At 43.3% G+C, this 15,705-nt stretch overlaps 1 protein-coding gene across 2 annotated transcripts; it reads left to right on the plus strand.

Moving 5' to 3' along the window:
• Positions 1-9,413: 9,413 nt before the first annotated feature.
• Positions 9,414-15,536, plus strand: ears2 (glutamyl-tRNA synthetase 2, mitochondrial). 2 transcript variants are annotated; one of them, XM_066660768.1, is made up of 9 exons: positions 9,414-9,922; positions 11,936-12,091; positions 12,417-12,606; positions 12,714-13,186; positions 14,287-14,395; positions 14,560-14,713; positions 14,831-14,961; positions 15,200-15,326; positions 15,415-15,535. In XM_066660768.1, the coding sequence occupies exons 1-9, from the start codon at positions 9,787-9,789 to the stop codon at positions 15,496-15,498; spliced, it is 1,560 nt and encodes a 519-aa protein (XP_066516865.1). In that variant the 5' UTR covers positions 9,414-9,786; the 3' UTR covers positions 15,499-15,535. The 2 variants fall into 2 exon arrangements, with proteins under 2 accessions (XP_066516865.1, XP_066516863.1); XM_066660766.1 differs by having other exon boundaries at positions 15,200-15,536.
• Positions 15,537-15,705: the final 169 nt, after the last annotated feature.

The following is a 15,705-nucleotide window of genomic DNA, read 5'->3' on the forward strand; positions in this document are numbered from 1 at the left end:
TGTTTGAACCATTGGATGCACATGGTCCTTCAGAATGGTTCGGAAGTCCTTGGCAGTGACGCGCCAATCTAGCACAAGTATGTGGCCAAGGGGATGCCATGATATAGCAGCCCAAACCATCACTGATCCACCTCCCATGCTTTACTCTGGGCATGCAACACTCTGGGTGGTACACTTCTTTGGGGCTTTCCCACACCGTAACTCTCCCGGATTTGGGAAAACAGTAAAGGTGTATTCATCAGAGAACAATACATGTTTCACATTGTCCATAGCCCAAGATTTGCGCTCCTTGCACCATTGAAACCGACGTTTGGCATTGACATGAGTGATCAAAGGTTTGGCTAGCAGCCCGGCCTTGTGTATTGAACCTGTGGATCTCCCGACGGACAGTTCTGGTGGAAACAGGAGAGTTGAGGTGCACATTTAATTCTGCCATGATTTGGGCAGCCGTGGTTTTATGTTTTCTGGATACAATCCTGGTTAGCACCCGAACAACCCTTTCAGACAGCTTCCTCTTGCGTCCACAGTTAATCCTGTTGGATGTGTTTCGTCCTTCTTGGTGGTATGCTGACATTACCCTGGAATCCGTGACTCTTGATACATCACAAAGACTTGCTGTCTTGGTCACAGATGCGCCAGCAAGACGTGCACCAACAGTTTGTCCTCTTTTGAACTCTGGTATGTCACCCATAATGTTGTGTGCATTGCAATATTTTGAGCAAAACTGCTCTTACCCTCTGCTAATTGAACCTTCACACTCTGCTTTTACTGGTGCAATGTACAATTAATGAAGATTGCCCACCAGGCTGGTCCAATTTAGCCATGAATCCTCCCGCACTAAAAACACACACACACACACACAGAGGTGCTGGTCATAGAATTAGAATATCATGAAAATGTTGATTTATTTCAGTAATTCCATTCAAAAAGTGAAACTTTTATATTGTACTCATTCATTACACACATTGATATATTTCAAGTGTTTATTTCTTTTAATTTGATGAGCGTGTGGTTCAACTGCGGTTCATATATATAAGCTCCATCTCTCAATACTGTTCAAATGAAGCTCATATCTCCATATGTTTAAAAATGTTCAAAAAGACAAAGGTTTTCATAGGGTGTCCTAACTTTTTCACATGACTGTATACCTCACACAGCACATTTTATCAGCCAGACCTTATAAAATATGAAATAGTAAGTATGTTTACATAAATGTCTGGATCCCAGTGATGCTCTGATCATTTATCAAGTCTATATTACTTCTGGTTGATAAAATATGGTGCTTGCTTTTAGTAAAATTTAAAAAGCACAGTTAAAGGGTAAACTCGTCATTTTCTGTCATGGTTATGAGTTTTCTGGTGTAGACAAGTTGCTTTAATACAGGGCTTCAGTTTTGTAGTTTGGAATGAACAGAAAATAATTTTCAATGATTATAAACTTTCAAGAAATTACAAAAATATTATTTTATTATTATTATATTATTTTTGTTGGAAAATGGAAAAGAATCTGTCCAGAAAGGTATTTGTTATTTATCTTGTTAAAGAATGTCTCATGTATTAAAGTTCATCAGCATAGTTGCATGATTATGGAAGCATTTATCCAATTTTTGGGCCCAGGCCCGTGCTGCCAACCTGCCCCATGTGTCCTCTTTTTTGAAAAATTACAATAATGATCATCCTACTGTATAAAGACAGTGATCAATTTGATCTCATCCACATTCACACTTGACTGTCATAATACATTTTTCTTCATCTACTGTTATTCATTGTTATGATCATTGAGGGTTCATAAACTTTCAAGCAGTGTTGTACATAGGAACAATGGTAGGTACTAGGAAAGCGTACAAGAGATTCCAACAAGACTGTTAAAATAACTGATACAGAAATCATGAATTTAGTGCCATAACATTAGCAATAACAAGTTCAAAAAGTTAATTACTCACCAAATAATTTGGCACAGGGCGGCACGGTGGCGCAGCAGGTAGTGTCACAGTCACACAGCTCCAGGGACCTGGAGGTTGTGGGTTTGATTCCTGTTCTGGGTGATTGTCTGTGAAGAGTTTGGTGTGTTCTCCCTGTGTCCGTGTTTCCTAACAATAAATGAAAGCAGTTGTTTGAAACACCAATAATACTTTTTTAAGTGTCATTGTTAATCTTATATTAATTATTTAATATGATTTTTTTATGTATAAATAATTACTTTGATTCTAAAATTCAGTCAGCTTTATAGTCATCAAAGATGTGTTGAGGGAGAATGAAATATAGTTTCTCTAGGACACAATGCTAACATTAGTTTTATCTGAAAGCAGAGTTGTAAGTTCCCAGTTAAAGACTGTCCAATAGGAATCTCCCTCAGCTCTTATCCTACTGGATAGGCTTGACTTTTGGTGCAAGTTATCTAGCTAAATTTTGTGGAATACCCCCCTGCAGCTCTTCGTGCCACCACATAAAAAACCTGTGTAGGCGGGACTGTGACTCCATTGCCTGCATTACTAAATGATTGACAGCTCACTATGGCTGCTGATTGGCTGAGTAAAAGTGATGAACAATGAGATGCACATTCTCTGTTTAGGAGACGTGCACCTCCATATAGCTGAGGGAGAGCAGCGTGTTTCTCAAACTAATCTCATAAATAGGGAACATATTGCATCCCCTGTGGGAAGCTGAACACCTCAAAGTTGGTCCAAATGAACCGGGTCCCTCCCACTTGGCGGTCAAGCCATCCAATCAGAAATTACCTTTCATTTGTTGTTTTTGATTGGCTGAAACTGAGGCACTTTGTAACGGCTGTAAGTGTGGAGCGCACGTGCAGAAAAAAAAAGACTGAATGAGAAGGTGAAGAAAGGACAACAAAAGAGAAAAGGAGCAGCACCAATTGCAGTGTGCTGTGCTGGAGGTGACAAAAGCTGGTTTCAGGGGAGACAGAAGAAGAGGAAGAGAGCAAGGAAGAGTTAGAGGATGCGGAAGAGTTGGCACTGGCTTCAGAGACTTCTCTCAATACAAGTGTTACAATTGTAACGAAATGGGACACATTGCTGTTAATTGTCCAGAGAACCAACCAGTAAGAGACACAAATTGAATTACTAATTGTGGGCCAAATTTTAACCTTTTAGTTGAAACTGGGGCTACAATTTCTGTTTTAAAAACCGTGGCCTTACACCCCGAACCACGTTTATCAGGGAGGAAAACATCTATATTGGGGGCGGGTGGAGTTCCTTTAATGGAATCTTACACTGACGAGCTTTGGTGAAGGAAGTGACACAACCCTAAAACATGCTTTCCTTCTATCATCAAATTGCCCTGTGAATCTTTAGCTAGGGCCCTAATGTGTAAATTAGGAATGAAATTTTCATGTGCAAAGGAGGGTGTTGAGATAAGCATGTTAAATTTGCCACAAATTCCATCCAATCCTACATGCGTGTGGATGAGATGGCGTTTAGAAAAATCAAACCTATGGTTACCCTTTTTAAATAATTAATGGGCAAAATTTAATTATGATTGTCAAAACCTCAGGGGATTTGCATTGCACTGCTAGTGTGGAAACCTGGCCTGTTGATATGGAACAAATGTGTGTGTTCCAAGGTAGAGACAATGTGTTAGTCTCTGCAACCACCCTATTTGCTGGAGAGCAATGGGCGGGCTGTGCAGTAAATTAACCTCAGATCAGAGTCAATGGTTTCGAGGGGAGGTGCCTCACATTCCCTTAGCAAAGGGGAAAAAAAATAAACAATTGAAAGACATGTCAAATTTCATTTTAACTTTTTTAAACATTGGTTGATTGGCAGCCGAGTGAAATTGAAAATTGGGAATATTCAATGACATAAATTTGTCATTCACAGCCAAAGATGAAGTGTCACTTTTGTCTCAGAAAACCAGCATCACTAACGAAGCAGATTTTCTAGACGCCATTGAACCTTGGCTGTGGTCCAAAGGCAAATATGATGTTGGTCTTATGAAAGGAGCTCCAGAATTAATAATCATTCCAAAAAGTGATTACAGGCCGTGCACAACTAAATATCCTCTGAAAAAGGTGGCCATCGATGGAATAACCCCTGTTTTCAACAGTTTGTTGGAAAGAGGGATTATTATAGAATGTCCGGACTCACCATGTAGATCTCCAATTTGGCCTGTAAAATCGGAGTAGTGGCACTTTGTTCAAGACTTGTAAGCAGTAAACAAGCTATTCATGCTTGAGCACCAGACGTTCCAAACCCGCACAATATTCTGAGCCAGGTGCCAGAAAATTCACAGTGGTTCTCAGTCTGAAAGTGCACAAAGACTCTCAATTTTGGTTTGCTTTCTCTTTTCAAGGGAATTCATACACATTCACACATGTCCCACAAGGATACGCTGAGTCACCATCGTTTTTCAATACAGCCCTGAGGGATAACTCAGCTAAGTTCTCTTTCCCAGGTACTAGTACACTTCTACAGTACATAGATGATCTTTTGATATGTATCTCCTGATCAGGACACCTGTATAACTGACACTGTCTCTCTGCTTCATTTCCTAACACAGAATGGCCACAGAGTGGACAGGGACAAGATGCAGCTTGTGCAACCAACAGTCACATATCTGGGACATGATTTGTCAGCAAAGGGAAAGTCACTGTGTGCAAAAAGAGTCTCTGAAATTGCACACAAACCAAAACCAACTACAAAAAAGCAACTTCTCTCTTTTCTAAGCTTGGCTGGATACTGCAGAATGTGGATTCCAAACTATGCACAAACCTCTGATCCACTACATGACATGGCACATAAAAAGAGCCTCATCCAAAGTAAACTGGACCACTGAAGGGAAGGAGGCATTTGTAAATCTAAAAATAGCCCTTCAGAACGCACCAGTGTTAGCTCTGCCAAATCCAGAAAAACCTTTTGAGCAATTTGTAGATGAAAAACAAGGCTATATGACTTCTGTTCTCTTACAAGGACACGGTAACAAACTTCAACCAATGGCCTATTTCAGTTGGCGACTAGACACCGTAGCTCAGGGTTATCAGCATCAGAGAAGGCTATCATAGCTTCTAGAGAGAGAGTGGGGTATGCAAACATCACCCTACACGTTCCACATGCAGTGTCCATGATCTTGCTGGCCATCACAACAAACATCACATCTTAGTGCAGCCAGGTGGCTTAAATATCACACATTATTGACAGAAATGCCAAATGTTATGGTAGAAAGGTGTACAGTGTTGAACCCAGCTACTCTCCTTCCCACAGAACAGGAAAGGGAGCCCTATGACTGTCTGTACACACTGGACCTTGTCTGTTCTCCACAACCTGACCTGAAAGATGTTCCACTCGATAATCCTGATTTAATTTTCTATGTAGATAGATCCAGCTACAAAGAATCTAAAGACGTGACAAAAACAGGGTTTGCTGTTTTTACACTAACAGACACTTTGCTTACAGGTAGCCTACCTTCCAGTCTTTCAGCACAGACTGCTGAACTAGTTGCACTGACTGAGGCATGCAAACTAGCCAAAGAAAAGGCAGTCACCATCTACACAGACTCCAGGTACAGTTTGCACATCACATACTAGTGTCAGCACTTCGGGATGCCATTTTTTTTTTTGCCAAAACAGGTGGCAGTAGTACATGTTCACACACATACAAGTGATTAAACCCCAGAAGCATTGGGTAACACGAGAGCAGATGCTGCAGCTAAAAAGGCAGCATCTGACCCTGGGGTGGTTTTAATACAAGCCACCATTGTTGAACTTCACCTATTACACCTGAGGAAATTTAAAAAACCAGAACAGCTAAAGATGTGAAAATATGGCGAAACAATCTGGTTGGGACCAAACAACAAACCATGTCTACCCTCCTACTACTTTCCTGACTTTGCGAAAATGGCCCATGGAGTGGACCACTGTTCAAGGGGAGGAATGGTAGACGCAGTAAAACAACAGTGGTTTGTAAAAGTCTCACCTGTCTGAAGGTAAATTCAACAGGTGCCATTTCATATGAACACAAACATGGACATCCAGAACATGACATGTCTTTTGATCACCTGCAAAAGGATTTTATTGAATTAACACCATGTCTGAAAAAGAAATATGTTCTTGTGATCGTTGACATGTTTTCAAAATGTGTAGAAGCTTTCCCCACCTCTCACCAAGATGCAATAACAGCATCAAAAATACTGTTGAAGGAAATTGCCCCTAGGTTTGATATTCCTAGGAAAATCTCATCTGACAATGAGCCATCCTTTGTTAGCAAAATTTTAACACACATCAGCGAAGAAATTGGCATGCCACTAAACAAACACTGTGCCTATCACCCTATGAGTGCAGGGGCAATAGAAAGAGCAAATGGCACAATAAAACAAAAACTGATCAAAGTGTGTCAAGAAACGGGGCTAAATTGGGTGGAAGCCCTGCCGCTAATGTGCACAAGTATGAGTCAAAGAGTGTCGTCCAGGACGAAACCCTCCCAAAAGAGAAACACTGGCCTTGGAAGATGATCACATGCAAAAATATTGTGCAACATTGTCTTCTGTTTTGTGTGATGTGCACAGGAGGGTGAAAGAATCTCTACTAAGCCCAGCAGTTACAGGACACACGGTGAAGCCTGGGGATTTGATCCTGACTAAGGTCTACAAGAGGGCGAACTGGAAAGTGGATCGCTGGCAAGGACCGTTCCAGGTGCTCCTGACTACTCACACCGAAGTGAAGATTGCTGAGAGGGACACATCGGTCCACATCTCACACTGCAAAAGTGGGTCCAGAGCCTACCTGGAATCATTGGATGCAAGGTGGGAATACATCCTGGAGGGGGCGCCAGTCCTTCACAGGGCAACACACACACTCACAGACACTTTCGAGTCGCCAATCCACCTACCAACTTGTGTTTTTGGACTGTGGGAGGAAACCGGAGCACCCAGAGGAAACCCATGTGGACACGGGGAGAACACACCAAACTCCTCACGGACAGTCACTCGGAGCGGGAATCGAACCCACCACCTCCAGGTCCCTGGAGCTGTGTGACTGCGACACTAGTGTGACTGGTGATGGCCTGTGTGGCTTTAGCTGCTCTGCTGGCCACTCCCAGCACTGGCACAGTGCTGATCAAACTCAGTTTGTTGATGTGAGGAGCTATAACCACTTGACTGCCTTCTTTCATCATATGCTTCACCTCCTTGTTCATGGCTCACTTGGAGATATTATCTGTATACTGCTTCAAGTTCCATTCTTCCAGAGTCTCCATACCTATCTAAGAGGGACAACTGGACAAAGAAAAAAATTGTTTAAAAATTTTTATATATGTTAATGCTCAACCCTTACATAGGGTGTTTTTCAAACTGTAATCCAACTACACAGTGCATGTGAACAGCAAGAAACCCAGCTGAGAGCTCACATATGGCTTTTGCCGGATCACTTTAGTCATTCAGGATGTAGTGAATAACCTGGCACAGCTGGAGGTGACAGATGAGCCAAAACCATGTTCATTGAGCCTTCAAAAACGATTCTAAAGCAGCATCACTGCTGCTCCACCAATGCAGTCTGTGTGGAGGGTGGTATAGGGAGCAGGGTTCATTGTGTATAGTGGATGGTGCAGTGTGTAGGGAGTGGAGTGCAATTAATATGTAGGGTGGTGCACTATGTAGGGAGTTGGTTGAACTATGTAGGCGAATAAGGTTCAAGGTGTAAGAAGGGGTACACAGTGTAGGGACTAGGATGCAGTTTGTAGGTATGAGGTATTCACTGTATAGGGAGTAGGGTGCAGTGTGCATGGTATAAGGTGCAGTGTTGATGAATAAGTTGCATTGTGTAGGGAGTAGGATGCAGTGTGAAGGTTGAGGTATGCACTGGGTAAGGAGTAGCATATAGTGTGAATGAAGCATGGTACATTGTGTAGGGAGTAGGGTGCGATGTGTATGGAGTACGGTACAGTGTGTATGTAGAGTGTTGCATTGTGAAGAGTGTGGTGTGTATGAAGCGTGGTGCATTGAGTAGGGTGTAGTGTGTATGAAGCATGCTGCATTGTGTAGGGAGTAGGGTGTAATGTGTATGAAGCTTGGTGCATTGTGCAGGGAGTGGTGTGTAGAGAGTATGGTGTATTGTGTAGGGAGTAGGGTGTATTGTGAGGGGAGTATGGTGTATTATGTAGGGAGTAGGGTGTATTGTGAGGAGAGTAGTGTGTAGGGAGTATGGCGCATTGTGTAGGGAGTATAGTGTATTGTGTAGGGAGTATGGCATATTATGTAGGGAGTAGGATGCATTGTGTAGGGAGTATGGCGTATTGTGTAGGGAGTAGGGTGCATTGTGTAGGGTGTTTTGTGTAGGGAGTAGGGTGTATTTTTAGGGAGTATGGTGCATTGTGTAGGGAGTATGGCGTATTGTGTAGGGAGTAGGATGCATTGTGTAGGGAGTAGGGTGTATTGTTTAGGGAGTATGGCGTATTGTGTAGGGAGTAGGGTGCATAGTGTAGGAAGTAGGGTGCATAGTGTAGGGAGTATGGTGCATTGTGTAAGGAGTAGGGTGTATTGTGTAGGGAGTAGGGTGTATTGTGTAGAGAGTACTGTGTAGGGAATATGGTGTAGTGTGTATGAAGGGTGGTTCATTGTGTAGGGAGTAGGGTGTATTGTGTAGGGAGTATGGTGTCTTTTTTAGGGAGTAGGGTATAGTGTGTATGAAGGGTTGTGCATTGTGTAGGGTGCACTGTGTTGATGAATAAGGTGCAATGTGTAGGGCGGGGGGAGGAGTGTGTATGGAGAAAGCTGCAGTGTAAAGGGAGTAGAGTGCAGTGTGTATGGACGGTGGTGCAGTGTGTTAGTAATAGGGTGCAGTGTGTAGGAAGGAGGTGTGCACTGTGTAGGGAGTAGGGTGCGGTTTGTAGGGTGTAGTGTGTAGGGAGTAGGGTGTACTGTTGTGTGAGTGGGATGTGGTACAATGTGGGTGGTGTAGGGTGCAATGTGTAGGGAGTAGGCAGCAATGTGTAAGGAGAGGGGGCGCTTATGAGAATAGGATGCACTGTACGGAATGTGGTGCACTGTGTAGGGACTAGGGTACAGTTCGTAGGGATTAGGGTGCAGTTTGTAGGGAGTAGGGTGCAGTATGTAGGGAGGGGTGGCTTTATAGGAAAAGGATGCACTATAAGTTGTATGGTGCAGTGTGTAGGGATTAGGGTGCAGAGGGGGGCTTTATGGGAATAGGATGCAATATAAGGAGTGTGGTGTACTGTGTAGGGAGTATGTTGCAGTGTATAGGAAGTACATTGCAGTGTATAGGGAGTATGCTGCACTGTATAGTGAGAGGGGGCACTTTTTTAATATGGTGATACACTGTAGGCAACAAAGAAATTTAGGATTCACCCTTAGAGTGACAAAGCTTTGTTAGCGGTAAATGGGGCTTTTATTTTGAAGTGTAAACCTGTTTGAGCTGTGATGTCAGTTCCTTTGTGGACAGTATGGAGACAGCGCCAGACCAGCGGATTAAAATATAAACAAACTTTAATAAACACTTGACAAAAAACATTATTAAACTTTCTAATGGACATTAATCAATAATAAAGTTATAAACCTTAGACTCTGAGTAACGCTGCCGTTCCGTGGGAGGGGCGGAGTTCCTCTCGGAGTCAGCCGCAGTCCGAGCTGAATTCATTTTATTCACAGAATTTAGGGAGATATTTGTGTTAAAATATTTTAGAGGAAAATTTCAGTTTATTCACAGGGTTTAAGGAAGTATATGTGTTACATTATTTCAGAGGAGGATTCGGTTCTTTCAGAGGGATTTTGGAGATATTTGAGATAAATCAGTCTAGAGGGGTTCGTTTGAGAACTGGAGATGTTTCTCTTTCAGCGCCGGGTTTTCAGACACTGCTTTTGTTCCGTTTGGATGTCTGTATCAGCCCCAGTCCGGAACTGCGTCACAGAGACTGGAGCACGTGAGGTTCGAGTCCGATTTGCCCCGAGTCCCACAGGTAAATAACAAAATTTACAACAAAACCACAATTATAAACCCCCAGCAAAATCCCCCCACGTGCTTTTATTATGAAAAGCAGTTGTGAGTGACTGAAATTTTCTCAGTAATGTTGCTAATGTGGTGAGATCCATGTGCTTTAACTACCAGGGGGCGCTACATAGACGACCAGGAAGTGGACGGATTGCCTATAAGGATTAGTTCACCATCTCCAGGGGCCGTTGTTACTAAGACCCGTTACCATGGTAACTTACTTCCCCTTCATTAGGTGTTGTTACCATTGTAACTCAGTTTACTCTCATTGGGGGATGATATTTAGACAACACTGAAGCCGCAGACGGCGATCATATATCAGTCCATTGGCTTTTTATAGTTCAGTACCCCACTGACAGTAGGCCACTGCTTGGTCCACCTTCGGCATTTGCATATTGCTGTCCTCTACAATTTTATTCTTCACAAACTGATTTTAAAGACACTTTTACTCTGGAAAATAAACCAATAAAAATGAAAAAAAAGTGCAATTATTTGTTTTTGTACAACATACAATTAAATAAGTCTTCCACGTTTAACCTATCTGTGGCAGTGAACACACTCACACCCAAAGTGTGGGAGGGGGCAGCGATCCCCGGTGCCCTGCGAGAAGTTGTGGGTTTGGTGCCTTGCTCAAGGGGGACAGTGCTGTTTGTTCACCCCACCTCCCCCAATTTTCCTGTCACTTGTGGGAATCAACCTTTCTGTCCTAAGCCCTCTTCTCTAATCATTAGGCCATGGCTGCACAGAGAGAGATACAATAATGTTTGATATAAAATAACTATGCTAAAAATGTTGACACTGTGGGTGGCACAGTGGCACAGCAAGTAGTGTTTCTGTCACAGCTCCAGGGTCCTGGAGATTGTGGGTTTGAATCCCACTCCGGGTGACTGTCTGTGAGGAGTGTGGTGTGTTTTCTCTGTGCCCGATTGGGTTTCCTCCCATGCTCCAAAAACACATTGGTAGGTGGATTGGAGGAATGTGTGTTGCCCTGTGAAGGATTGCAGCCCCCTCTAGGGTGTGTTCCCACTTGTGCCCAGTGATTCCAGGTAGACTCCGGACCCACCGCCGCCCTGAACTGGATAAGGGTTACAGGCAATGAATGAATGTTGACACTGTGCAAAACAGGGGGGTGCTGATAAGGCTGAGTCCTGTTCTCTGTCCCTCATCATACCTCAAACTGATTTACCTTCTCCTCGAGTAGTTACACACCCACTATTATTATCACAAACAGTGAAGAGAGGGTTACCTCCACACTCCAGACAGGAATAAGCAGACATAGTGATAAATAAAATTATTTACCTTTATCAAAGACCACTATAGAATAAGACTACACTCATAAATGTTTATACATGGTTTAAAACCTTTAAAGTTTTTTAATAGTTAATTATTAATTATGTTAATATTCAGCAGACAGGAACAGCAGAGCACAGAGCAACTGTGAGAAACAGCACAGTGTTGTTTATTTGGTGTTGATTATTTGTTGTTCTCTCTGTCACTTTGATGTTGTTTATTTTGTGTTCTCTTTGCCTCTTTGATGTTGATTATTTTGTGTTCTCTGCCTCTTTGATGTTGTTTATTTGGTATTATCTCTCTCTTTTGATGTTGTTTATTTGGTGTTCTCTCTTTGATGTTGTTTATTTGGTGTTCTCTCTTTCTCTATGATGTTGTTTATTTGGTATTCTCTCTGTCTTGTTAATGTTTTTTTATTTTGTGTTCTCTCTTTCTGTTTGATGTTGTTTATTTAGTGTTCTTTCTGTCTCTGATGTTGTTTATTTGGTGTTCTCTCTGTCTCGTTAATGTTTTTTTATTTTGTGTTCTCTCTTTCTGTTTGATGTTGTTTATTTAGTGTTTTTTCTTTCTCTTTGATGTTAGATATTTGTTGTTTTTTCGTCCTCTTTGATGTTCAATTGAAATTATCCCATAGTCTTTGTAGATGTGTTGCCTTGTGTATTTGTTATTGATCATGTTTTAAATTTTCCAGGGTTCCTGCACCTCGGGGGGTTGCGCACAGCACTGTATAACTTCCTGTTTGCCCAACAGCATGCTGGGACTTTTATCCTGAGATTGGAGGACACAGATCGCTCTCGCCTAGTCCCCGGAGCTGCCCAAGATATTGAGGACCAGCTTGAGTGGGCTGGTATGTCGCCACAGTTAACATTTCCCATTACCATAGAGACCACACACATTCACTGTACAGCACAACCCTAAAGAGGGGCTAAAGAGACTGTATTGGTTTTGTTATAGGTACAGTTCTCAACGAGGGCAGGGCTAAATGGGCTATGTGTTGTTTTTGTTATAGGTATAGTTCCTGATGAAGGCGGGGCTAAATGGGCTATGTATGGTTTTTGTTATAGGTATAGTTCCTGATGAGGGTGGGGCTAAAGAGACTGTATTGGTTTTGTTATAGGTATAGTTCCTGATGAAGGCGGGGCTAAATGGGCTATGTATTGTTTTTGTTATAGGTATAGTTCCTGATGAGGGCGGGTCTAAAGGGGGTGTGTATGGACCCTATGTTCAGTCTCAAAGGCTTCATTTATATGCCGTTGCTGTCAAAGAGCTGCTGAATTCGGGCCACGCCTACCACTGCTTCTGCACCAATCAGAGACTAGAACTTCTGAAGAGAGAAGCACTACGCAATGGACAGACCCCAAGGTAACACACAGATTCTCACACACACACACATGCACACACGCACACACACACTTTCGGAAGGGAAGAAGTTTAGCAGCAGAACACCTGGTGTGTGTTTTTGTGTGCAGGTATGATAACCGGTGTCGTTCGCTGCACCCTGACCTGGTGAAGGAACGCCTTTCTGCCGGTCTTCCATCAGTGATCCGATTCAGTTTGTCAGAGAGTTCAGAGCCGTTTGAGGACCTAGTGTTTGGTATTACCCAGCATGCTGTGGGGCTGGTGGAGGGTGACCCCGTTATCTTGAAGGCAGATGGATTTCCCACATATCATCTGGCCAGTGTAGTGGACGACCACCTGATGCAGGTGAGTCATGTGCTGCGAGGCTCAGAGTGGCTGATCTCCACCTGTAAACACCTGCAGCTGTACCGTGCCCTCGGCTGGTCTCCACCTGCCTTCGCTCACCTGCCCCTCCTGCTCAACAAGGACGGCTCCAAGCTCTCCAAAAGACAAGGGGACATTTTTATTCAGAGATTCCGACAGCAGGGGGCACTGCCAGAGGCACTGCTGGACATGATCACGCACTGCGGCTCCGGGTTCAATAGTGAGTCCACCCTTCTACACTACACGCTCTGGGTCCACCCTTCTGTGTCCCAAATCACACGCTGTACACTACACGCTCTGGGTCCACCCTTCTGTGTCCCGAATCACATGCTGTACACTACACGCTCAGACTCCACCGTTCTGTGTCCCGAATCGCTCGCTGTACACTACACGCTCTGGGTCCACCCTTCTGTGTCCCGAATCACACGCTGTAAACTACACGCTCTGGGTCCACCCTTCTGTGTCCCGAATCACACGCTGTACACTACACGCTCTGGGTCCACCCTTCTGTGTCCCGAATCACTCGCTGTACACTACACTCTCTGGGTCCACCCTTCTGTGTCCCGAATCACACGCTGTACACTACACGCTCTGGGTCCACCCTTCTGTGTCCCGAATCACACGCTGTACACTACACGCTCTGGGTCCACCCTTCTGTGTCCCGAATCACACGCTGTACACTACACGCTCTGGGTCCACCCTTCTGTGTCCCGAATCACACACTGTACACTACACGCTCTGGGTCCACCCTTCTGTGTCCCGAATCACTCGCTGTACACTACACTCTCTGGGTCCACCCTTCTGTGTCCCAACTGTGTCCCAATCAGACACATACATTCTACAATTAACTGTGGCTCTGACCACATCCAAATCTAACAATAATGCTGCATAGAACAGGCCTCGCATCCACATTTACTGGGACGTGTCTTAAATTAAGTGCTGCACACTACACCCTGCTGATGCACACAGACATGTCTTTGCTTCCAGAGTTTATTTTATACATTCTTAATATTCAACTGCAACATCTCACTGAACTTTAAAGTAAAGCCTATTGATCATTTTGAAATAAAGTTAAAAAATGAAGTCAGAAATCACCTTTAGAGAGGTATTATTACAAGTGACAAACATTCTGTATTTTATTTATGTTCCTTGCTGCCCCCCAATTTCAGAACCACTGGTTTACACTAAATCCAACAGGACGTGTCCCATATCAACCCTGTACACATCCCAAACATTTAGAGTGAGTCAAATGACATTAACTGGAATACAGGCTTTTTCAATAAACCAAAATCTGTGTGTGTGTGTGTGTATGTTTGTTAGGTAATCGCTTGGGCCGTAGGCTGCATGAGTTGATAGAGGTGTTTAACATTTCCAAGATCACTACACACTCTGCTCTGCTGGACCTGGAAAAGCTGCCCCAGTTCAACAGGTCAAACACACGCACACACATATTACATTGTTGGGCTAAGGGTGAAGGATATATTAGAGTTGATTGTATATATGATGAATTCTATCTGTATATCTGTGGAAGTCTTTTATCTATATCTGTGTAATATTGTGTTTATTTTGTATGGGTCTCTGTGGTATGTGCAGGATTCACCTGAAGCAGAGGATAGAGGATGGTGCTCAGTGTCGCCTCCTGGTGGAGGAACTGCAGAACCTCATAGTTCAGACATTCAGAGATCAGTTACAGGACCAGGATGTCCTGCAGCCCCAGTACATCCACAGGATCCTACACCTCCGGAAGGTAAACAACAAACAGTAAACACAAACAAGGCCCTATGAGATCCTCCGAAGGGCTCTGTTAGACTCCTCGGCGAGAATGATGTAGTAATACGCTGATTATTATTAATATGCTAATCAGGGTCATGTGGCCTCAGTGAAGGAGCTGGTATCACCTTTGTACTCGTACCTGTGGCTCCGCCCCTCCGTCTCCCAGCAGCAGCTGGAGGAAGTGAGCTCAGAGTCTCAAGAAATCGCAGATAAAATTTTACAGTAAGTCGCATCCAACTAAGGCCTGCCCAGTTTCACAGGAAGTACTGCCCACTTTAATAACTCATAAATAAATAGTTATAATTATCTTTGTATTATCTATGTATACAGTAAAATATAAACACTTTGCTTCTTTCTAGTGGTAAATATTACTGCTATGTTAATTAGTGACTTTGGAGTAATTTTTGTGTGTGTGTGTGTGTGTGTGTGTGTGTGTGTGTGTGTAACTCTGTGTGCTCAGGGTAATGCAGACTGAACACACCGCTGAGAGTCTGAACAATGCGCTGAGGATCATCTCCAAAAATCTGAAAAAAACTAAACACAATTCAGTGATGAAACTCCTCAGACTCTCACTCACCGGGCAACAGGTAACACACACACGTACACACACGTACACACACATTCAACTCCCTCTCTTCAATGTACCTCTCTCTCTCTCTCTCTCTCTCTCTGTAGCAGGGACCCGGGGTCAGTGAGATTATTCTGTCTTTGGGACGGAGGGAAGTGTGCTGTCGTTTACAGAAACTTCTGGATAATTGATTTATTGATATCTGTATTTAATACAAAATAAAGACTTGTTTAAACATGTTGGGGCTTTTCATTGATTCATTAATACATTCATTCACCCAAGCACAGGTATGAAGTGTTTAGTGAAGGGAACAGTGGGAGTAAAGGGATGTTGTTGTTTGTTTGGTCAGAGCGCTGTGTCACATGATTTCACATGGAGTAGCTGCTTCTGTGAAAATA

This window comes from Hoplias malabaricus, chromosome 2 (assembly GCF_029633855.1).
Source record: "Hoplias malabaricus isolate fHopMal1 chromosome 2, fHopMal1.hap1, whole genome shotgun sequence".
Lineage (NCBI taxonomy): Eukaryota > Metazoa > Chordata > Actinopteri > Characiformes > Erythrinidae > Hoplias > Hoplias malabaricus.